Here is a 22690-nt window from a genome sequence, read left to right on the forward strand (position 1 = left end):
ACAGACACGCTGAACGGGGGAGCCAGCCTGGACTTGCGACTTCGCGTGGATGTTGTCGCGGGGAAGTGCTATAATAGTAGCAAGTACTACGAGTACTATAGAGTTGGACTTGGAGACAGCTGACGTTGAACGTTGGACGTCGAGTGATGCACATGTGCAGCTATGAAGACGAGCCTTTATGTGGCGGAAGCGGGTGGCCGCTGGCGATCGAAGCGTAGACGAATGGATCCCCGACTCTGGAACAGAGAGGGTTCCGTCAGAACGATAAAGCTCCGAGCTCCATCGTGTGTGATGGATTGGAGGACGTTCCGTAGTTCGAGAGTCCGAACTGCCGCCGATCCGCCTGTCCGAGCACGATCACGTGCCTTCATCGCGTCAAGTTCGCGACTGTCGTAAACTACATACTCGCTCGCAACCGCTCACATTCTTGTAACTTAATTACCATAATCATCTCAAAAACATGTCAATCAACGGTTTCCTCAAACTTGCGCGTTCATTCCCAGAAGTCCTGAACCAGGATGTTCTCATCAAACTATCGACTTTCTTGCTCTATGCACCCCGTTTCAAGAACGACATCCTCCTTGCCCAAGCGTCAAACTGGCCAACTACTGATCCACCAATGTTCCTGCCTCAATCCATTCTGCACCTCCTGTCTAATCTATGTGAAATTGACACGGAGTCAATACATACATTATGGTCATACCTCAAGGAAACTGTGTGGGGATACAATGAGAAGGCAAAGGCTGTGGATGAAAGGTTCAAGTTGTTTGGGAAAGACCTTGGTTATAGTGAGTTCTTCTTGTTTCTCCATTTTGTTCAGCATATTCTAAAGAGAATCATGTAATAGGATCTTTATACCCTCCTGTTAACTATTGCACAGACAGTCTCTGTGACCGACCAAAGAAGGACCTTAAGCTCCAGAAGGCAGACCAAACACAAGGCGTACTCTACACTTTGGATGGCGTTCGCCCCGTCTGGGTGATAAGATTCCAATGCGAAGGTGCGGCGTCTCGCAGAAAGTTTATTATGCTTCAGGAGTTGCCATCATTTCTCATACGGAAACGTTGTTAGGGTGTCAAACAGCCTACTACCACAACTATTCTGTAAAGAACGGCATGCGAAACTATTATGATGGTGCTATACCAGAAATTATTCAAGTTGGAGAGCACCAATTCGTTGAGCTGAAGGTTTTGCACATGTGGCGTGCTGATACTAATATCTCATGGTATGTTTGATTGACTAGACCATGAAGCATCGTAAATTTGGATTAATACTCCTCTTAGGAAATCCTTTACAAACTGTGCTCGTACATATGAAGTTGCACTTGCAGGACCTGGCAGCAATGGCCTTCCTTCCAACTGGAAATTCCAAGCTGCACTTAAAGGTGATCACATACAAGATGGATTCACGATCCTATCTCTGCTTGAAGACCATCGTGAACGAATTAGCACCTTGATAGTACCTCACACCGGAGAGCAAACAGATCGGTTCACACAGGCTATCAAAGCGCGAAATGCTCGTATTAAACTATATGGACAAAAGGAAATCTCGCACCGGTGCAAGAAGTGTACGCGTATCTATGCTGCCAAAGACGGTGAGCGTGAGTATCCCCAATGTGATGCTGCCAACAGAAGTTAAATATGGTTCAGCGGCTTTGTTTGTGTGGGTCGCCGTGATGGATGGAATAACGTTGGGACATAACTGTTGTGCTGTCCACAACTGCCAAATTCCATTGACTACCTCACGGGATCGTTACTGTGCAATACATCGTAACCTGAGTAGCATTTGCGCTATCAAGGAGTGCAACAGACCTGTTCTTGAAGGCAAAAGGACCTGCCAGCACCCAGATCACAGGGAGGTTGAGCGCATGTATATCCTGAGAGGCCAGTCTCGTGTTCAGCTGCAGGACAAGTTGAAGCGTCAACGTGTATCGCATCTCAATGATGGAATTGCTGAGGAGATCGAAGTTGGGGAGCTTATAGACGGTGATGTCGAGGAGGAGGAGTTTGAGGTGGATGAGCAGGACCCGAACTTGGTTCATGGTGTAAATGATGGCGTTTCAGACCCGCGCGGCGCATCACCTCCACTGACTGGTGGTTTAACCAAGAAAAGAATTTCGGCACAATTTGGGAGGCGGAGGACCCACAATGAGCAGATTTTAGTTGCTCCTTGTGGTATGATTCTTGCGCGCGAAACATTCTATGGGGCGGAGGCAATCGCAACATGCGCGGTAAGCCCACATCTTCTCTTCAGTTTTCGGATCAATTTATACAAGTTGCTTTTGCGAAGGAATTTGTGAAACGTACGTTCAGCATCAACCACCAAAAGCCAAATCATTTGTTTTTCGACAATAACTGCTCCCTCTCCAAGCACGTCAAAGGCGACCCCTTCTTCAAAGACATGGGACTCACGGTGGACGTGTTCCACTTCAATTGCAAACACTCAGTCAAAGACAAGTATTGCCAAAGCAACTGCAACCCCGTTGACTATGCTGAATTGCTAGATGAAAATGGCAAGGGTTGGTATTTTAATTCTTCCATTGCCGAGCAGACCAATGTGTGGTTAGGGGGGTTCCACTCAATTCTTCGCGAGATGCGAGTCGATCGATACAATTTTTTCCTCGACACCATGATTCTACTTCGAAATGCGATGACCCGTGATAAGCTCCAGAAGGACGGTCATTTCATTACAGAAACGGGCTATGTATGTTAATACAGGGAACGGAGAAATAGTAGCTACATGTTATAATAACAAAACAAATGCGAACTACAAATCTAATACAGGTACGATACATAGTATAACTACACGCTACAAGAACACTACAAATCTAGTGAAGGGAAAGGTAGATAAGTAAGGGCATTTACGCGTCACCGTCTGAACCCGACGAGATCTCCATAACATCACTGTCGACCATAGCAAGCTGATCAACATTAAGCCGACGCGCAGCCTTTATATGTGCCCGGGGTGCTCGAGTCATTGACATAAAATTGAGCCAGCAGCCAGCTTCTGTCTGACCTGCGGACAGCACTGCCTGCTTCGCCTCGAGCGTCGCTTCTTGCCACCGCTGGCGGTGATCATAGTAGGTTGACCTCTTGTAGTCAACCCACCGGCCGAAGTGATATTCAAAGAGCGAACAAACTTGTGTATCGCTCGCACTGTCTTCGACCTCATCGAAGAAGTTGGCAATACTAGCGGCGAAGAAATCGGCTGGCCACCTTGGCTTTTTTGAAATGCGCTTATTGGGGATCAAGAAAGGAACGACAGATACAATTGAGGAAGGGGCGGACGAATCAACATGGGAGGTGGTCGAATTGATGCGGGAGGTAGACAAGGAGTTGGCCGAAGAGGCGGCCGAATTCATGTGGGAGGCGGACGAAGAGGCGGACGGATTGATGCGGCAGGTAGACAAAGGGGCGGCCGAATTAACGTGGATGGATGATGTGGCAGATGAGTGAGTAACAAAAGGCATGGCAAGCTCGAGGTCAGTCAACTCAAGCCCCGAATCACTGTCATAAGAATCCATCAATTCCCGTCGTCTTGCTGCAGCCGATTTCTTGACGACCCTGGTCGCACCAGGGGCAAAATTGCCAATAAACTTTGGAGGAGGAGCTGGCGGACGATACGTCGTCAGAGTTGGAGTAGGGGATTCTTCATGCCTTTGATAACGCGGACGCTTGGGTGTAGAGACGACGCCGTTAGGGGATAGGTTGTGTGTGTTCTTTACAAAGGGAAGCTTTGAGCCTTGCGAAAGTTCGTATTCGGTTGTTTTCCTTTTCACATAAGCACGTTCCCTTGCTAGGTTGGTACGGATGTTGGGGCTCGCAGCGGACAAGGACGTGGTGGAAAGAAAAAGCTCGAAATCTTGACAACGTTGGACGTGGGTGGCCTTGATGAATATGCGGGGAGCATCCTTCAATTCAACGACATGATTGAGCTTCACCCAGGTCCAATGATTAAGGTTGAAGCGGAAAATGTTGAAGCGGGTGTTGACCGAAATGTCTACAAAGCCCGCAGAATCGAGAACGGCCTCATTCAGAATGAAATGAGGCCAGACAAAGCCTTCTTGGACCTCAAAAAGAACGGGGGCAACGCCATCCTAAAGAAACATGAGCATGTACTTTTATAGCATGTGAGAAAACGTACCTCCATCCAAGCATACACAAAAGCTGTTTGTTGAACCTTCCGTTTACTCTCCAATCTAATAGCTTCAGCCTGTCGCCTGTCTTCTCTCAACTGTTCCTCACGAGCCATTTGGGCGGTGTAGAGCTCTGTCATGTGGGAGGAAAAAGTGGGTTCTGTACGGGCATTCCTTGGAACGCACGATGAAGAGGCGGCGCCAGTGAGAGGACCAGGGGGTGGGTTGGGTTCGATAAAGCCAGCAGAGGTCGAGCGCGGCACCCCAATGGGATTCATGTGTGCCGGAAAGATGGGAGTTGGTGGGGGTGGTACTGCAACCGTGTAGGGAGCCGTTGTTGATTGCAATGCTTTGTGGGCTGGGTCAGCACAACCACCTGCTTCGAGACAATGTGCCTTGCACATTCGTCGCCCACAGCCTTTGCGAATTCGGGTTGAAGAGCAACCCATAGTGGCGCAAGACTGCTTTTGCGAAGCTGGCGGTGCACCCGCTGCATCAGAGATAGATGTCAGGAGCACAGGTCCACCATGTTGATCAACGGCAGGCAGCTGACTGGTTGAAGCGAGACGGGGCGATAGCGAGGGTGTTCGAGAGCCCGCTAGCCAACGAAAGAAGTTGCACTTGACGCCTGTGCTGGGGTCGGTATGAAGACACTATAAAAGTATCAGAATCAATCGAAAATTGCGCATATATTTACATACCTTCGCGAGAAGGCGCCCCTGGTTGCCATTAGCATCTGATTTGACAGGCGCATACTGAACATTGCGCTTGCAAGTAATACATTGAATGGACGGCGTTTCATGGGGTTGGGACATCCTAATTGAACAAGACGAAATGCTGAAGACAAGAGGGAGAGTGGTAAGATAAGAGAGAGACTGTAAAGTGGTGGCTCAGCGCTCAGCTCTCGACCCTCACAACAGACAAAAAACATATCACTTACCAAGAGAACATAGTTGGGGTACATACTGTTATTGAAGAGAGTCAAGAGACGAGCCAGCGAGGCAAATGCGAAGACGCTGGTGACGAACACGACGACACGTGATGGAGTACCGTCATGTGCTGTATGGATAGGCGGACAGGCGGATCGGCGGCGGTTCGGACTCTCGAAATTCGGAACTTTCTGGATGGATTCCCACAATCTTCGGCTTGTTCCGTTCTTTCTTCCCATGTCCACTTGGCCGGAACATTTGGTAAGGTGCATAGAACCTCGGCTGGCCTGCGAGGAGCGAACCGCGCTAGCGGTTCGGCGACGAGCAGGCAACTAATAAGTGTAGAAGATTATTCAGGTGGGTTGTGTAAATTACATTATTTATGATACGCAATTTGCATGTTACTGTGGTATTTTGACCGAGTATTGTTTTCAAACAGAGTCGGGGACTGACGCTTGCGCCGCTACGATATAATAGCACTAGTACTTCTATCATTCCATGCGGCTGGTGTCTCCTTTGACTAGCCTCCAACTCCGCGACGACTCATAGGGTTTGGCAATATGAACATATCCACAAAGATATGAGGGAATTCAAAGTTAAATACCACAGCAGTCTTGAAGCAATGAAGGTGAAGCTGAGAATAGAGAGCCATATGGAGGGAGAGGTAACAACAGCAGCCGTGATATCGCTCCAGGCTTGAAACCACTCTTACTATTCCATCAGTGTTCACTAATGCTCCACTTCAACTCCACTTGGGTGCCCACGCCGCCATTGGAACTCACCCACCTCGCTCGTTCCTCGAATCACATACTTATTCTCGTCCCTTGTCGCCGATCAAACGTTCTTGACCGTTCAAGCATCAGGAAAAGGTCTATCCGTAGATAATATGTCACGGAGGATGCTGGGTCGGCTCGCCATTATTTGATAAATACGATACCCACTCTTCTAGTCTACATACAGAGCAGGAGTGAAAGTGAGTATTTGACCCGAGACGAGGAAATGAAAACGTATGTAAACCGGTAGACCATGTCGACATCAAATCTGGGTCGATGTACGAAGCTTGCGGTTGTTCAGCATACCTGTCCACAAGCCTAAGATGAGAACCCTGCGGTGCATAGACCATCCCACCACTGCCCCTTTCGGGTCCATAACGTTGATCTTGTCTTGGTAATCCCACCCCTGCCAGATGTCCTTCATCTACGGTTCCAATTCGGACGTCAACGTCGATATTGACATTCACACTTGAGGCAGAGAGCGACGAGTCCACGCTGACTGCATCGTCTCTGGACGTCCCCCGCGATGCACTTGAACCTTCACGTTGCTTTGGAAGTGGTACTGGCGCATCCAACAAAGCGTCAACCCCACCTCCCAAAAAGTCCTCATCCTCTTCGTCAAACTCCAAAGAAACGCTGCTATCGCTTCTAGGCGCCAGCAACGGAAATCTGACTTTATGCTGAATCTCCCTCCTAATCCTGCCAAAATCTTCACTCATCTTATCCCCAAATCACGCCAACTTCCGAATGGGAATCGAGCTCCTGGACGACTTGAGCTTTAAGCTGGGGTGCCGTTCGGGAACATGGGTGTGATGGCCTGGTTATATTGAGGGGAGTGGTTGAAGCCGGCCCCGAGAGCAGAGACAAGAGGTTCGTCGAAGGACGTTGAAAAACGGCGAATGTCGCGGGGTGAAGAGGAGAAACTGCCTTCTACGAACGATTCTCCGGCACCGCCTTTCGTGGTGGTAGAAGAGAAATCGTTAACTTCAACTTCCTTGCGGACCAGGGCATGGTAGTCTTCTCCCAAGGTATGGAAAGAAAATTGGTGGGAGAGGTATAGGGACCGCGGGAGAATGCGCTGGGACTTTGAAAAGTTTGATATCTCAGCCTGAGATAGCCAGCTGCACGTGAGACTCATCAGCTACACTTCGTCCACGCCAGAAATGCACTTACTCAAGATTCTCCCCCAAGCCTCCCCAATCACGCATCCGCTGGCTATCAACCAAACACCTCTTAATCTCACCCCAATCCCTACGACGTTGCAAGTTCCACGTAGCCACGACCCTTTCCTTGGCTGAAAGCTCCAGCTCAGGCATATCCATCATCTTCGTCAATGCAGAAGGCCTAGTCGAAGCAGAAGCGCCTGCGCTCGAAGGCGGCGGCGGAATCGGACGCCTGGATGACTGCAGAAGGCAAACTTGGTTCATTTGTATGCTGTTCGACCGTGAATCTCCTAAGGGAGAGCATACCATCCGCATAATCAAACAGGAGAACATCTTGGTAGTTTCGTGACTTAAGTTGAAGGAAGTCGCTCCATCACATGACGCGAGAAGGGAGTAAACAACTGGTCACATGATGTCACTGTCAATTTGTCAATCCAGCCAGCGGGCATACTTAAGCTTTCATGAAGTGCATTTTTCTCGTTCCACTCCTTACTGGCGTGGTTCTTCTCCTGACTGAAGTCCAACCACTGGTTCGCAATCATTCCGTTTCTTCGCTTAATACGCAATGTGGCGTTGAGACAATGCTAGCATCCTCTCGAGTCTCGCTGGCCTCAGCTTACTTATTCCGTCCACTCGTCGTCCATGATTTTTAATTTTTGCCGTGGCTAGTGGACTACTGTACACAACCCCCATTCCTTCTCTGAGGTCTTCTCGTACATCTCTTCCCTTTCTGAATCAGCGCTCCATTTTTCTGTTGCGGGGAAAGTTTAGTCATCCAGCATAACTCGATGCGACAACACTTACACGAAAAAACTATTACCTAACTGGCGCCTGACTTCCACCATCTCCCCAACTTTGTCGCTCACGGCGCCTTTAAAGCGTCCTTCTTGCCCTCGGTTGTCGGTTTCACGGTGCTTTAGCGGACAATAATATGCATCGGTGTCTTGAAAGCCCAACGTTCTATCTCGGTTCCTGTACTTGAATTGGGATGATATTCTCCTTACGACAATCTCTATAGTATCGCAGTTGGCCCTTTGCAAGGTCGTCAAGGTCTTCAATTTAAATAACCAAGAATTGATGCACCTTCACAAGATCCCTTTCGGACACTTGTCGGCTCTCAGCTTGGGCTTACCCGCATGACGACGAAAATGAGCAAATATCGCTTCCAATTTCCAGGCGAGGAAATAATATTCCCCGCAGTCGTGGGCTTCGCGAATTGCGCCCTCTGTGTGAAACAGGACGACGGCTCGGTATCAGATGTTGCCATATGGTCCTTTGCTCTATCCGCATTGAATGGATCTCTAGACCAATAAATAGTACCAGGCGGCATTGAGTTGCGCACAAGACTCTTCTCTGCTGGATATATTTTTTTCCATTCAAACCATGCACTCCTTCAAGACCACACTCCTTTCCGCCTTCCTCCTCCTCTGCTTAGGCACCCATGTGCACGCGCTCGACACCTCTTCCCACTGTGGTGACTATCCCTTTCGCCATTTCTCTCATCCGTATATTTATTCATTAAAACACTCCCACAGGCGAGTGGGACAGCGTCACTGCAGGCCAGTACTCCCTGTGTCTCGACCAGTGGGGTAAATCAGACGCCAGCTCTGGATCAAGCTGCGCTGCCATTACGTCCTTCAACGGGACCACCATCGCGTGGAAGAACCCGTGGAAATGGGCTGGTGGTAGTGGTACTAACGTCAAGAGTTATACGAATATGCAACTCAACGAGGGGTTGAATAAGGGGCTTGAAAATATCTCCAGCATTCTGGTGAGTTTTTTTTTCAAATGACCGTTCTATTACGAATGTTTAATTCGAATTCGCTGTAGACTAAGTGGAAGTGGTCGCAAAGCACGTCGGAAAGCGTGGTTGCGGATGTCGCTTTCGATCTTTTCACTTCAACGACTCCAGGAGGGGGCAATCATAATGAAATCATGATCTGGCTCGCGAATTTCAGTGCAGGTCCTATATCCTTCTCGTACAACGCCTATGGAAAAGCTGTGGCCTTTGCGAACAGTATCTCTCTTGCCGGATATACCTGGTATGCCCAAAACACTCGTGATTGTCCTTATATTTTCTGAGGACCTCTCCTGCCAGGGACCTGTATCTTGGCTCGAACGGCTATAACAATGTGTATTCGTTCCTTCCGTCCAACGGCACCATTATCACGAAGTTCAGTGGTGATCTCAACGTCTTTATCAAGGTTGACGATCTCAGAATTCCCTACTCCTAAAAGAGACTGATTTATTTCTGTGGTAGTATCTGACGGGCAGTGGAAGTATTAGCTCTTCAGAGTACTTAACGACACTTCAGGCGGGCACTGAAGCATTCTCCGGGACAGCTACTTTCAGAACGTGCGTCTGTCCATTTGTTGTCTCTCTGAGTCAGTCTTGCTCAAAGGGCCAAATTATTAGATCTGCGTATAGCGTCGTCATCAACTGAGAAGTTGCGAACTTTATCAAGTCTCTCTTTTGTACTTAGCACCCGGTACGAGAATTTGACGATGTACCTGAGAGTTATCTACACTAACTCATTGGCGCCACAGATCGCGATATACAGGAAATATTCATAATCTTGTCAAGGCCCGAGCTGGTCACTTGGTAGATGGAATTTTGTGTTTGGGTGATTGTTACCATACAAACGACATAGTGCAAATTGTGGGCGCGCCTGTATGTAGAGTAGAATCAGAGGGTTTGGGTCCGAGGCAGGCATTGGACTCTTGTTCTGCATCGGAAGCGATGTTATTCAACGGTCACCCAAACACAAAAATCCTTTGTTCAGCCCTCTCGTGCCTTCTCGTCACCGCGTTCTGTTCCCGGCCTTGACCAAAGTAAATTTTCTCAACCGTGATATGTGATTGCGAGGAAGACAAGGACCGTCATAACGGCCATGGGTTTGCGCAAATTCACGGTTCGCGTCGTTGTCAGTGCTGAATAAGTAATTCGGATAATCGATTGGGGAAAAAAAATGCTTGGTAAAATGTATTAGCTTCTGCGCGATGTCATATAGGGTAAGATTCGGTTGGCTCACCAGATAGGTGTTGTCGGTTGCAGTCTTGCAGACTGCAGAGATAAGAGTTGGGTTTGTTCTGGTTTGTTGTGGTTTTGATCGACGAATGTCGACACGTGTCACACCACCTCTTTTTCGACTTTGTCCATCCAGACCAACCATACCAACGGCCTGACAGGGAATCAGCACCGTGAAGACTTGGAAAATCAGGAATGGCCACGCTAATCGGTGCTTACAAGTCAGTACTTCAATTCTCGGCGCTAGTCGACGCATTTTTAGAGCCAACCAACCACATCGCCTGGTTCTGTCAGTTCAGCTCTTCTCCGGAAGCCTATGATCACGTAGTGCAAGACCGCTGCCGTACTATTTGGAGCTGGAGGCATAATAGCGCAGCAGGCTGTCGAGGGGAAAGGGAATGACTATGATGTGAGTATTTCTGCAGTTTGAAGCAATGGCGAAAGGGCTGGTGCGCTCACGTTTGGCTGACACAGGATGGCGCGTAGCGAGGAATTAGCCACGGTCGGGAGCCCTATTCTAGCTTTCATTTCGTTAAACCGCTATCTTACTAATACCCTGTTTCATTTCTATCAGTTCCTTCGTACGGCGAGGTTAAGCTTTTACGGAGGTGGACTTCCTTCTTGGTACATCCAAGGTCAGGCTTTGCTGACTTCTTACTAGGTGCACTGTTTGGTCCAGCCATGACAACGTGGTACTCCTTCCTGAATAGAATCGAATTCCCCAGCCCTACTAAGGCGTTGGTGTACCGGGTACGTCCATTCATACCCATCATGAAGTTCCTTACGATTTCTCGTCTCATTCCCAGGTTTGGCTGGATCAAGCTATCCTCACGCCAGGTCCGTAATTTCCTTTATCATCTACCCATTCCTTTCACCTCTTCAAAATCGTGTTTTACTCATGTCATGGTTTTCATTTTAGTGCCTGTTGCCTTCTTCTACGGATCAATGAGCATTCTTGAAGGAAAACCAGAAGAGGCAACGTCTCGTATCAAAGCCGTGTGTTCTGCTGTTCTCCCTTTCAATTTCTCATCATCCAACGTCTCCATTGCAGGCATCCGTACCCACCATCATCCGAAACTGGTGCGTCCTCACAGATCCCCAGTGGCGTCTGCTGATTCTGTTTAGGGGAGTATACATTCCAACACAACTGATAAACTTCTCAATCGTCCCACCACATCTCCGTTTCTTTACCGTTAGTGTTGTCAGTTGGTTCTGGAGTAAGCGCCTTATGTTCTGTCACTTGACTGGAGACAGCTGAAGTTGTATGGTTGAACGTTGGACGTTGGACGTCGAGTGATGCACATGTGCAGCTATGAAGACGAGCCCTTTATGTGGCGGAAGCGGGTGACCGCTGGCGATCGAAGCGCAGACGAATGGATACAAGTAGCACTACTTCTATCATTCCACGCGGCCAGTGTCTTCTTCGACTAGCCTCCAACTCCACGACGACTCATAGGGTTTGGCAATATGAACATATCCCACAAAAATATGAGGGAATTCAGAGTTGAATACCACAGCAGCCTTGAAGATGAAGCTAGCCGTAATATCTCTCCAGCGGCCGCCGGCCAGCTTCGATTTCGCGGTAGGAGCCGGAACTCGATGTCAATATGACACCATTATTTATTTCGAGCGCTGATGCCATCTTCTCCTTGGTTCCTCCTCGAACCAACCTCGAACAATGGTCCACGTTCAAAGTCAAAGTGACTTTGCAAAATTAGTAAGATGCCGGTTAACCGCAATTATAAAATGCCCCCGCCATCCATTCGTCCCATTGAATCATGACGGCCCCCAACCCGACAGTCTTGACCCCAGGATGGCCTCCGACTTATAGTGCGGTCTTTCTCACAGCGCTAGCTATTGGTGTTCTAACGACACTCGCCACTCTCCTCCGTTCCTCAAAGTCCAAAGCTGGTGTCCACGATCTCGGCGGTATTCCCGTTTTCACAGCCTGGACTTTCTTCACGAAGCGATACGACTTTCTCCGGAAGCATGAGTGCATGGGAAGAGGAATTACCAGCTCTGGATCTCGTCATTCGCGAGACTATCCGAACTACTACGTCTGGTGCAGCTATACGTCGAAATCTCGGGAAAGACATTCTTTTAGCGGATACTACTATTAAGAGAGGCGACTTCCTCACCTATTCTTTAGCCGACATTCACTTGAACGCGGACATCTATACCGACCCCGCTAAGTTCGATCCTGGGAGGTTCGCAAAGGGGAAAGAGGAGGACCAGAAAGAAACATATACTTATATCGGGTGGGGCGTCGGTGAGTTTCTCTACATTCTTTATAATCTTTCCGACTGATTTTGTCTGTAAAACCAGGCCGACATCCCTGCGCTGGAATGAGGATCGCAAAATTGGAGATGAAGCTCATCCTCGCTATGTTCCTCGTCGGTTATGAGTACGAATTAGTGGACAGCAGCGGCAACTTCCATAAAGAACTCCCACTCCAAGATCGGAATGATATCCAGCAGGTACGGAGTGCTCCCATGATTTTCCTTCGTGGCTTGATGGGTATTTCAACTAGTCGAGGCCACTGGGTGACCCCTGTTATTCTCGATTGGTGCCCTTCTGAGGCGATTTCAGGTCAGATCCTGCCCATCCGAATGAGAGTTTTGACGAGGCCAGGCGAAATCCAGTGGAGTAGTGCATCCTGGCAGATGCATACTCCATCCCCCTGGTGTTCGGGGTCTTGCATAGGTGTCAGAGGGTCATTACATACACATTTACATGTCACGTCGTGTTTGTAGGTTCTCCAGTCCTACCACCATGTCGTCTGTGTCTATGCATTCCCTCTGAGTCACTCGGCACCTCTCCACCAGGACACATTGACGGAGCTCTCCAGACAAAAGGTGCCTTTTCAGGATCAGGGCTCCCCTATTTTCCGGGGTCCTCCAACGATTCCCTCCATCGAGTGTTTTGTTCATGTGAAGAGTGTAGAAGGTTATAATTAGAACAACTTGTTGCTTGGCTCAATTTAGGTTTTCAAAGTCCGCAGATTGCGCCATCATCGAGCAGAGCCTTTTGCATATCGCATTGCATTCAGGGAAAGGAGGCTTTTACTCCACCTAGTCATGCCACAAGTTCCCATCCATAAAAGCCACCCGCTAGAAACAGTCAAACCTGCCTTACAGCAGCTATGTCTCTTTCCTCAGTCAAGCGCTTGGGGAAGCGAATCATCGACTACCCAGAGGAAACTGCTGGTGTGGCTTCCGTAACGGAGTGGCTTAAGCCCTTGTCCTCGAACCCTGCTAAACCTGTATGTATACCATCCTACTTGATTCCGTTTCTAATTCGCTATAGGTCAAAGCCTACCTCTTGAGCTTGTTTCCAATCCTTGGTTGGATTACTCGCTACAGTTTGTCATTCTCCACGTTCTTCCTGGCTTCGATTTCACGCCCATATTCTCTCCACAGATCCAGAATGGCTTTATGGTGACTTGATAGCGGGGTTGACGGTGGGCATAGTTGTCGTTCCGCAATCAATGTCTGCCATTCGCTACACCTGTCTGAGACTTGAAGGGCGGTTCCCACGTCGCGGTATGTCTTGCCGCACCATGCTCCACCGCGCTTACAACTTGAAATAGTCTCAACCCGCATATTGTTCTTCATCAGTGTGTTTCGGAACGCCTTTGTAATGATTATCTTGACGCTGGCCGCTTGGCTGTACTGCCGGCACAGAAAAGTGGATGGGAATTATCCCATCAAGATCTTATTGACAGTTCCTTCTGGGTTCAAGGTGGTGAGGCAGCCAATCATCACTCGCAAACTTATTTCAGCATTAGCACCCAAGCTTCCCGTCGCGACGATCATTCTCTTCTTGGAGCATATCGCCATTTCGAAATGTGAGAAGGTCACAGTGTCTTATGGGAAAAAGCGCTCATTCATCTCCACAGCTTTCGGGCGGTTAAACAGTTACAAGATCGATCCGAACCAAGAGCTGATTGCGATCGGCGTTACAAATACGGTTGGATCTTGCTTTGGCGCTTATCCAGCGACTGCGTCTTTCTCTCATTCAGCGCTCAAGTCCAAGTCGGGTGTTCGTACACCTTTGGCTGGTGTATACACCGCCGTCGTCGTCGTTGTTGCTTTGTATGGCCTTACCCCTGCGTTCTTCTGGATTCCAACTGCAGGCCTGTCCGCTATCATCATTCACGCAGTCGCTGATTTTGTAGCGTCTCCTGCACGGGTCAGACTTGTTCATCATCTCAGGCTCAAGACACTTATTTATCCCTGTCATTTTAGGTCTACTCCTACTGGCGCGTTTCGCCCCTGGAGTTTTTCATTTGGGCATGTCCTCGTCACCGTTTTTTCATCCATCGAAAACGGAATTTACATATCCATTTCCGCTTCCCTCGCGTTGCTCTTAATTCGGGTCGCACGCCCTCGAGGGGCGTTCCTAGGCAAAGTCACCGTCCGGCCTTCTGGATCTACTGTTGATCGAGAGGTCTATTTACCGCTCACCAAAGATGGCATCATGAATCCACACGTCAAGGTCGAAGCTTCCTCACCTGGAGTGCTAATCTATAACCTCGAGGAGAGCTTTGTATACCCTAACTCCCATATCGTCTACACTGCAATTGTGGACTACGTCAAGGCGAAGTTCAGACGTGGGAAGGACATGTCTGTCAAAGCTGCTGACCGTCCTTGGAATGATCCGGGTCCCAGGCGTGCTGGCGATTACGAGAGCGAACAGAGCGCAAATTTGGAAAAACCCATTCTACACGCCATAGTCCTCGATTTTTCTGCAGTGTATGATTCTGATTCACTTTCTTGTACCATTTTTCTGAGTTTATTACAGGTCCCATGTAGATACTACTGCCGTCCAAGGGCTCATCGATATCCGCACCGTCGTCGAAAAGTGGGTCGATCACCCCGTAGAGGTTCGTCACACACTAGCTCCCATTCGCAATACTAACGACCTTACCTCAGTTCCACTTCGCACCCATCATGTCACCCTGGATTAGACGCGCTCTCGTGACGGGTGGGTTCCGAATAGGTATTCCAAACTCTGAGTTACGCCGGACCTCGCCTCCGTCGCTCCGTACAACGAGAGCCGACTCTCAAGCCAGTACAGTAAAGATGATTTGGAGGCGACGGAGGTTGTGAAACTTCATCGCCAGTCGGGAACTGTGGAGTGGAAGCCGGTGGTTCCATCGGATACCCCATTTTTCCACCTTGATCTTGGAGCAACAGTTCGTGCAGCTGAGAGCGCGGTGAGGCATGTAACACCCTGAATTTGACAATGGCGCCTGGTGTCACTGTAAATATGTAATTGTCGTAGTTTTCGTCTGACCGTTGCTGAAGCTCTACCTTCAACTTGAATTTTATAATCTCTTTTGCAGCGCTATCGTGGAAACTGCACTTCGACCATTCAAAGCTTTGTTAGGTTTTCAAGAAAGTCGCATATGGCCAATGTTTGAACGTTAAAATACTTGAGATGTAATGGAACACAATGCCACAGGACTCAGCATCGTAAATTGAGAGCCCCGCTTCCTTAATTTTGAAGCTTGAGCTTGAAAACGACAAGAAAACGGCTGAGGCTTAAGCGAGAGACTCGTGCGCGCTCCGAAAAAACTGCTCCTCCCTTTTTGGCATGTTGCACCTCGGACGCTCCACGACCCCCCCAGTCATCCCGCTTCACTAGTCACTGGACTGTTGAACGCTTTGATTTTGGCCCTCAAACTTGCCTCAAACAGTGACAAACACTGGCAGTGACAAGCCACGTGCTGCGTCGACGATCACAAACTCATCAACATCTCTTCTTCGGCGATGGCGACACTGAGAGCCGCACACGCCACTACCGCACGAGATGGGTCCCTGGGGTTTGGTTCTGGGAGAGGCCCTTAAGGCCTTACCAGGTGAGTCAGAGTCTGCTATTGCCTTCAGTGTGACTCTAACATTTCATGATATATTATATTCAGTCTTCGATGTCCAGTACCTCCACACGTGTTCCACTCTTGACATATTCACACCCAGATCAGTCTCCAACGGAAACCTAACTCATCTTGTGTTCATCAGCTTTGAGTCGCCGCTCCCCAAGTCCTCTGACCCAACCCCTATCGTGAATCCATCGTGTCTGCCTGTCGTCGTCACAAGGTCGTCGACATTTGGGATCTCTTTACCATTTCTACTTAACATCTTCTGGCTTCACGCCGTTACGTATAGGTGCATGAAAAACAACTTGACGCGTGGGGCGCAAACCCCACCTAAATCCGACATCCACGTTCCGCGATCACTTTGCAATTGAGTTTGGTCTTATCTTTGCAATGAGCCGAACAGAGCGCCCAAAATGACATCTGACTCGCACGATTACCCTATTCACGCGATGGAAGCACTCTCTATCACGTAACACCATAACCCTCCTTGCCACAGTCCACGACATTACCACCATGGCCATACCTTCGTCTGCGCCCCGGTACGCATTGACAAGAGCGGTGGTGGTTTCTTTCTTCCTTTTATTTATTTCATTCACCCTCCTATCTTCCTATCACCCACCCTTCAAGGCTACTTTATCAAAATTCTCCCCTTTCATCACCTCACAAACGCCTCATCCCCCATACACCGTTGCTATCATTTATCTTGTTCGGTTATCTCACGCAGACGAGCTACTGGGATCGTTGGCATCTGTAAATGTGTATCTGCCGCTCCGCGATCCATGGCCCATCATCCTCTTTCACACTGGAGATTTCGACGATACACCTGTTCAGGATGACTTTCTGGCCAGCCTTCGCGAGAAAATTGGAGGACAGTCCAACCGCTCGCAAAGGGATTTTAGTGATCGAGTAGAATTCGTTAAGCTTGATTGGGTGCTTCCAGAGGGGATACCGCATACCAAGGAGGAACTCGATCCGGTTTCTCCAAGCTCATGGCCTGGTACGTCCCACACTAACTTACTCCTTTGCTTTATCACTCATTCACTCCCCCTCCACCTTTATAAACCACTCTTTGCGTTGCACAGGATATCATCACATGTGTGCGTTCTACTCGACAAAAATATTTTTCAATCCACGCTTACAAGACGTCACGTACTACCTACGTATGGATACCGATTCTCTCTTCCTTGAACCACTCTGCTACGATCCCTTCGAGGTCATGCACGCTCGCCAACGCTCGTATGGATACCTTGGGATTGGGAATGACGCACCTGTAGTGACCAAGGGACTGTGGCGTTTCATACGCGATTACGCCGATTCACATCCTGAAGTCGAATCACAGTTGAACGCTAGCAAAACATGGAAATGGCCTACCGGTGACGTCGATCTGGACGACGTGCCGGTATCTGGCTATTACAACAATTTCGAAATTGTGAAGCTGGAGGAGTTTAGAAAGCCAGAGGTAAAGGAATGGTTCTATCATCTCGTTCAGTACCCAGAGGGATTTTACAAATGGCGTTGGGGTGAGTGTTGAGTCAACTATTTCGTTTAATCACTAATGTTTCGTCCATTTTACTCTAGGTGATGCACCGCTTCGGTGGGTGACTACACAAATGTTTTTCGACATGGACCGTGAAACAGAAAGGCTTTGCGGGATACGCTACTACCATCCATATAACTATTTAGAACAGTGCGAATGTGTTCCGCTACACCCGTAGAATTATGGACGACGGCGACGTCTTGGCAATTTGGACAGCATTTTTGGACACAATGTATAATTTATCCATTTTTTTGAAGCAGCAGGAAATAAGGCTTTGAGAGAAACTGGGATTATTATTGCAAGTTCTGTCGCGAAGCAGAATGATAACAGGGTAACCACGTTATTATCACGTGACTCTTTGGGACAGGCAATAGCAAGAGAAATCTCAAGGAAATCTGTTCGTATTCAGCAAGTAGTCAGTGAGCACTAATGTAGTGATAAGCCTCACGGGCCCGCTATCAAACTCCCCTTCTAAATCTCGTCCTCCGCAAAGGAAGCGAACTGGATATCCGTGATACCATCAGAGAAAAGTGGGATCATATTCCTTATGTGGTCCCTGATGTGCAAAATCACCCTGCTCGTCAACGCGGAATGTAGGCATCGTTCCACACTTAATTTTCAAATCATAAGCACTCTTCAGTACTGATACGAAATCTGGAACGTACGACATAAGGATATAAAGATATTTTGCCTATTGATGCAACGTTAGTCCATGTTCTTTTTGTGAGTAATCAAATCAACCCACCGGCAGCGCGTTTATTACGATTACGTTGGTAACGGATAAAACTGCATGAGTATGTATGGTAAGGACGGCATCATCAAGCACGCTGTCGATTTCATTTTACCAAAGAGATAGACATAAAACACGACGCCTACGGTCCCGTCAAACGAGTAAGTTGGCAATATTTCTGGGGCTTGCTTACCATCGCGATAGACAACCGCATGAAGGCCTTCATTCCCTTGCTCTCGGTCTTAAACAGCATCATGAAGTAAAGATATTCTTCACAAAGATAAGGACGGACAGGCCGTAATTCCGGGGATGATCATCACGACGAGGAGAACTAGGGCCGTCGTCAAATAATTTCTGTTTTAGGATTTTTTTCGCACTTACCTGAGTCATATACCATCAAAGCGAGCCAGTTCACATATACCAACCGATTTGTGCCCGTAATAAAACACCCCGGAAATTCGGGATATGGTCTATTGCTCACTTAGGTATCGATTATTGACCAGTTCGAAAAGGGGGAAAGATCAGTTGATTGATTCAACGCACATTTTAGGCCATGTTGAAAAAGGCCAGTGAAAACGTAGCATGCAGCCGCAGTGGCAAGGAGAAGTATTGATAGCGCGATTCCTAAAAACTTGCTTCGTTTCCACACTGCCCATACGCGTAGTGTTAGAATGACTAGAACGACACTCATCAATGTCCGATCAACATGAATTTAATAATTAGACGGACTTTCGGATAGAATAAAACCAGTGACGCTGAGTACTAAAGGACAATGGGGCTTCAAGAAACGAATACAATAAATATGCGAGGGAGGGACGTACCACCCTGAGCTTTCTCAATTTTATTGCAGACCGACGGGTTAATCGTCGTCGATGACTGGTCTGTGATGATTCCGAAAATCAGGATAGGATCATGAACCAGGCCGAACTTTCACTTACGGACAAGGGTGAAGGTAGCTGCATCTATAAAGGGAAGGTATCGCTGAACAATGAACAAGACCTTCATGGGGCCCCACGCTGACAACCATACCAAATCCACCTCCATTCTCAATGTCAAGAAATAGTCATACACCAACATCGCCGCCGCGGAGACTGCGCAACAACTAGTTCAGTTACCAGTATGCCGATCGGATGAAGTTCAGAGACGACCCACTATTGAAACACTAGGATAATTAGTTGGTAAGCTTTAAGGAAGATGATGCTCGCACCGTGACCAGCCTCATGGCGTCAACGTACTCCACAAGTTGATTTATATCGATTACAGTCTCTCTTGACACCATGTACGTTTGCCGAGGTATAGGAAATCAGACGGAATGGTGCGATGAGCTTTATAGGAGTGAGGGATGAAAGCGCGCTGTAAGACCGCGAGAATTCATGACTTCTCCAACTGAAGATGCGACGGCCGGTCCGTGATAAGAAACGCCTCCGCTCGAGACGGAAGTGACGTCAATTGTTCAACGTATGTGCATGGTCTATTTCAAGTCAGCGTAAGTCAAAGTTACGCTCTTGAGTGAGAAACAACGGCCTCCTTCGTTAAATTCCACGGTAGGGGAACCCAAGGGATGTCAAGAGTAGAATTACTTTCGATTTGAATTGTTTCAACTTCCATCCTTCCTGTCAAACGATGCTCATGACGTCGTAACATCAGGTTCCAATCTGATCCTTGAAAAACGGGATAGAGGACCTGATCACCTCCATGAAAGGGAGATCGACTATCATCACCCGCAACAAAGGAGTTGCCTACTGTTCACTGTAGACTGCGTATTCAATGACAAGACTTACGAGCGTGGCCAAAAGATTCACACTGGAAAATGAAAACACGTTTTAGTCGACGCAAGGCGAAGATCGCACTTTTGCGTAAGGCCAAGGTGCTAATGTCATAGTGGAAGACGCTGAGAAGTAGTGAGGTAGTTTGATCGAAACATAAATCCACCCGACATTCATGGAATGTAATTGTCAGCATGATACAGCAACTAGAGTTTCCAATCAGCAGACTGTCAAGGGGTGGGGATTTATAACCATACTGAGGGGAGTGTTACACGAAGTGTTGAATCACTGAAGGGAACCCGATTTGCGACAGCTTCAAAACTAAAGTAACAATCGAGGAGCATGTCACCGCATTGATGTGTATGATTGCTGTGATGCCGTATAAATGATTCGTTAAACAACTGACGCAGGGGAAACCCGAATGAAATCAATACTTCACCTCATGTTTCAAACCTGCACTTTTCGTCGGTCACAAACCGTAGTCGATGCTGAACCCATGGTGGTGGCCACGTTCAGTAATGCGGTTAAATAACCACTTAGTTACAGAGATAGAGGTGGGAATTTTGAGTGAATAGACACCACTTGGGGACGAGGTTGCCTTTGAGCTTGAGATCGCATTTTTTCGACGTCAAGGCGTCGTATTGAGACTGATGCCGAGTATACACCCTCATATCATAGAAGCGAAGGGCAGCTTCCCGCTAGGAAAACCCCGAGGGGCCGATGGCAGAAGAGGGCACCGAGGGAAGGAGGCTAGGTAAGCATGAGGTAGATAGTTGAATGACTCCGGTTGAAGTCGTGCCGTTGCCATTAGAAGGACGCGCCATCGTCACGGTCATCTCCTACTCATCGGAACGTGGGTTCAGGCTTATCCTATGGATGAAACAGGGCGTACCTCGGAGAAAGCGCCCGGATTCACAAGGGTCGGGTATGGGTGCAACATAATCGTCGTGTACAAGCAAAGCCCACTAATAAAAATGGAAATTATTGATGACTACCAAAGTGCCCGGAAAACGTGCAGATACGTTGAGGGAAGCTTCTGGCCAAATTTCAGCCAAGTCTCACGAGCCGTTTTGGAGAAAATGGCCATATACAAAAATAGACCCTAAATTTTTGGCCGGACACCAAAAAGTGCCAAGAAAAATATGAAAAATAGCGGAATCGCTTCCTTTCACGGAGAACAATCTGCCCATCAAGTTTCGAAACAATTTATCGAGCGGTTCTTCTGAAAAATTTGCCAAACATTGACCCAAATTGGGCACTTAGTCACTTTTTGATGTGACATCTATCACGGGACTAAGAAATTCCATCACACTAGGCTTTCGAAATGCAGGGAAATCCCTTTCTGATAGATTCTTTGCCCTTTCTGAGTAGCTTCCAGCCAAAGCCCAGCACAGGTACCAACTTTCGATAATTTCTGGCCGGTTTCGACCTGTTTTTCTCCCCAAATGTTGCAGTTTTTTGGTCCAAAATTTTGGCCACGCCAATTCCTCATGGGAAAAACTTCGGAGGTGCGTTTTTCGACGCATTTCGCAAATCTGAGCCAGAATCTGGAAAAATCTCAGCTCTAGATACATTATTTACCAAGATACCAAATTAGTGGGCTTTGCTTGTCCACGACTGTATGCAATGCTGGGACAAGGAGTGACAGAGTGTGTAGGAAACGAGGGGCTTGTGCTGAAAAGTTTAACAAGGCGTCAAAAACGGCACGCCACAGTGCCTGCCGTTATACCGTATTCGCGCCTCTGAAGACGGAGGTTAGCAAATGTTGGTAGGAACGAGCTGGGGACTAATGCACCTTCAAAACTTACACTGCGTCTGCTATTCTTACGATCCCATCCACAACTGGATCTCGAACAAATACCATCCCAATAGCAAGGTGCTTCTGAGTAGTTTCAAGGTCTGTCGCATTAAAATGCTAGTCGTTCAGTGGAGAGGGGTCGTTTAGACAGACAAGATACTCACTTTATAGTCTTTTTCTAATAAATCGACGCGGCTCATTGACTGTCCTGGTGACTTGGATGATGAAGCCAACCGTTGATCAACGTCGATGTTGTTCTTGACGACCATCACCTCCGCCAACCTTGCTGACCAATCAGTAACCTCTGTTCAAACTTCAACTCGACTTTCTCGCTAGGGTAAGTGTCCAATTGGTCCAACCATCCTAACCCTCTAATTCGCGGCATGGCTAACGAATAGTTCCAACACGCCCCCACTAGAATAATATCGAGGTGAACCCTTCCTCAATCCGATTCTGATGTCCCCTCTGACTATTCTCACCCAAACGAACGATGAGGACGCCCATTTCCGACTTTTAGAAGAGCAGATCTTGAGTTCAATATTCACATACATGGATCATCTTTTTGGCAAGATCAAGCCGAAGAAATTCCTCTTCCTGGCAGTGGATGGGGTGGCGCCGAGGGCGAAGATGAATTAACAACGCAGCAGACGTTTTAGAACCCGCAGACGGAGAAGGTGTTTGATAGTAACTGTATCACACCGGGTAAGTCTCAATCCATCTTCTTGGTCCAGCTAGCCACGTCATCCCACCAAGTGACTTTCAGCGTTCTGTTTTGGTTTCAACCCTTTTCTTTTAACCCATATTTCTTCCTTCCCCGCCGGAGACGTAACTTTTTCCCTATCCTGGATCTTCTCCTTTTTCATGCTCACGTTGTATGTCTTTCCCCTCACAATCGCGGTCGTCTGCTTTCCCACAACTCTTCTTGCACACATATGTCCAGAAGAGATCTAG

The 22690-nt window shown here is 48.0% G+C and overlaps 11 protein-coding genes across 11 annotated transcripts; 8 read left to right on the forward strand and 3 right to left on the reverse strand.

Moving 5' to 3' along the window:
* Positions 1-460: 460 nt before the first annotated feature.
* Positions 461-2712, forward strand: LACBIDRAFT_308276 (uncharacterized protein; the record flags this gene model as incomplete). Its single annotated transcript, XM_001886623.1, has 6 exons — positions 461-788; positions 848-1000; positions 1072-1225; positions 1284-1600; positions 1650-2230; positions 2290-2712. The coding sequence occupies 6 exons, from the start codon at positions 461-463 to the stop codon at positions 2710-2712; spliced, it is 1956 nt and encodes a 651-aa protein (XP_001886658.1).
* Positions 2713-2860: 148 nt separating this feature from the next.
* LACBIDRAFT_332217 (uncharacterized protein) lies at positions 2861-7542 on the reverse strand (the record flags this gene model as incomplete). The annotated part of the gene is made up of 10 exons (XM_001886709.1): positions 2861-4096; positions 4144-4788; positions 4837-5010; positions 5051-5070; positions 5102-5396; positions 6023-6536; positions 6641-6958; positions 7011-7240; positions 7307-7401; positions 7452-7542. 10 exons carry the CDS (start codon positions 7540-7542, stop codon positions 2861-2863), a joined length of 3618 nt encoding a protein of 1205 aa, XP_001886744.1.
* Positions 7543-8383: 841 nt separating this feature from the next.
* LACBIDRAFT_308280 (glycoside hydrolase family 12 protein) lies at positions 8384-9443 on the forward strand (the record flags this gene model as incomplete). Its single annotated transcript, XM_001886624.1, has 6 exons — positions 8384-8474; positions 8536-8771; positions 8831-9042; positions 9099-9204; positions 9261-9355; positions 9416-9443. The coding sequence occupies 6 exons, from the start codon at positions 8384-8386 to the stop codon at positions 9441-9443; spliced, it is 768 nt and encodes a 255-aa protein (XP_001886659.1).
* A 1059-nt stretch (positions 9444-10502) lies between these two features.
* LACBIDRAFT_308281 (uncharacterized protein) lies at positions 10503-11285 on the forward strand (the record flags this gene model as incomplete). Its single annotated transcript, XM_001886625.1, has 5 exons — positions 10503-10635; positions 10689-10777; positions 10834-10864; positions 10947-11023; positions 11079-11285. 5 exons carry the CDS (start codon positions 10503-10505, stop codon positions 11283-11285), a joined length of 537 nt encoding a protein of 178 aa, XP_001886660.1.
* Positions 11286-12034: 749 nt separating this feature from the next.
* LACBIDRAFT_164055 (uncharacterized protein) lies at positions 12035-12438 on the forward strand (the record flags this gene model as incomplete). The annotated part of the gene is made up of 2 exons (XM_001886626.1): positions 12035-12296; positions 12353-12438. Coding segments are annotated over 2 exons (348 nt in total), but the record flags the coding sequence as incomplete, so codon positions are not given.
* Positions 12439-13169: 731 nt separating this feature from the next.
* On the forward strand, positions 13170-15266 carry LACBIDRAFT_308283 (sulfate anion transporter; the record flags this gene model as incomplete). Its single annotated transcript, XM_001886627.1, has 7 exons — positions 13170-13289; positions 13334-13388; positions 13447-13569; positions 13617-14781; positions 14831-14912; positions 14962-15096; positions 15153-15266. 7 exons carry the CDS (start codon positions 13170-13172, stop codon positions 15264-15266), a joined length of 1794 nt encoding a protein of 597 aa, XP_001886662.1.
* A 575-nt stretch (positions 15267-15841) lies between these two features.
* LACBIDRAFT_308284 (uncharacterized protein) lies at positions 15842-16279 on the forward strand (the record flags this gene model as incomplete). Its single annotated transcript, XM_001886628.1, has 2 exons — positions 15842-15890; positions 15954-16279. 2 exons carry the CDS (start codon positions 15842-15844, stop codon positions 16277-16279), a joined length of 375 nt encoding a protein of 124 aa, XP_001886663.1.
* A 9-nt stretch (positions 16280-16288) lies between these two features.
* LACBIDRAFT_308285 (glycosyltransferase family 15 protein) lies at positions 16289-17699 on the forward strand. Its single transcript, XM_001886629.1, has 3 exons — positions 16289-16905; positions 16991-17428; positions 17487-17699. The coding sequence occupies exons 1-3, from the start codon at positions 16422-16424 to the stop codon at positions 17621-17623; spliced, it is 1059 nt and encodes a 352-aa protein (XP_001886664.1). The 5' UTR covers positions 16289-16421; the 3' UTR covers positions 17624-17699.
* Positions 17700-18210: 511 nt separating this feature from the next.
* On the reverse strand, positions 18211-19252 carry LACBIDRAFT_308286 (uncharacterized protein; the record flags this gene model as incomplete). Its single annotated transcript, XM_001886710.1, has 8 exons — positions 18211-18317; positions 18369-18416; positions 18468-18506; positions 18557-18655; positions 18719-18850; positions 18905-18937; positions 18997-19056; positions 19114-19252. The coding sequence occupies 8 exons, from the start codon at positions 19250-19252 to the stop codon at positions 18211-18213; spliced, it is 657 nt and encodes a 218-aa protein (XP_001886745.1).
* Positions 19253-21247: 1995 nt separating this feature from the next.
* On the reverse strand, positions 21248-22124 carry LACBIDRAFT_332223 (uncharacterized protein; the record flags this gene model as incomplete). The annotated part of the gene is made up of 4 exons (XM_001886711.1): positions 21248-21488; positions 21750-21856; positions 21904-21947; positions 22031-22124. 4 exons carry the CDS (start codon positions 22122-22124, stop codon positions 21248-21250), a joined length of 486 nt encoding a protein of 161 aa, XP_001886746.1.
* A 71-nt stretch (positions 22125-22195) lies between these two features.
* LACBIDRAFT_308287 (uncharacterized protein) lies at positions 22196-22375 on the forward strand (the record flags this gene model as incomplete). Its single annotated transcript, XM_001886630.1, has 1 exon — positions 22196-22375. The coding sequence occupies one exon, from the start codon at positions 22196-22198 to the stop codon at positions 22373-22375; it is 180 nt and encodes a 59-aa protein (XP_001886665.1).
* Positions 22376-22690: the final 315 nt, after the last annotated feature.

Source organism: Laccaria bicolor, genomic scaffold, assembly GCF_000143565.1.
Source record: "Laccaria bicolor S238N-H82 LACBIscaffold_39 genomic scaffold, whole genome shotgun sequence".
Lineage (NCBI taxonomy): Eukaryota > Fungi > Basidiomycota > Agaricomycetes > Agaricales > Hydnangiaceae > Laccaria > Laccaria bicolor.

Bases quoted from the DNA above. Each gene is read 5' to 3' on its own strand.
- LACBIDRAFT_308285 (XM_001886629.1), top strand. From the start codon at position 16,422: ATGGCCATACCTTCGTCTGCGCCCCGGTACGCATTGACAAGAGCGGTG. The intron at 16,906-16,990 runs GTACGTCCCACA...TGCGTTGCACAG, and splicing joins TTCTCCAAGCTCATGGCCTG to GATATCATCACATGTGTGCG. The intron at 17,429-17,486 runs GTGAGTGTTGAG...ATTTTACTCTAG, and splicing joins ATTTTACAAATGGCGTTGGG to GTGATGCACCGCTTCGGTGG.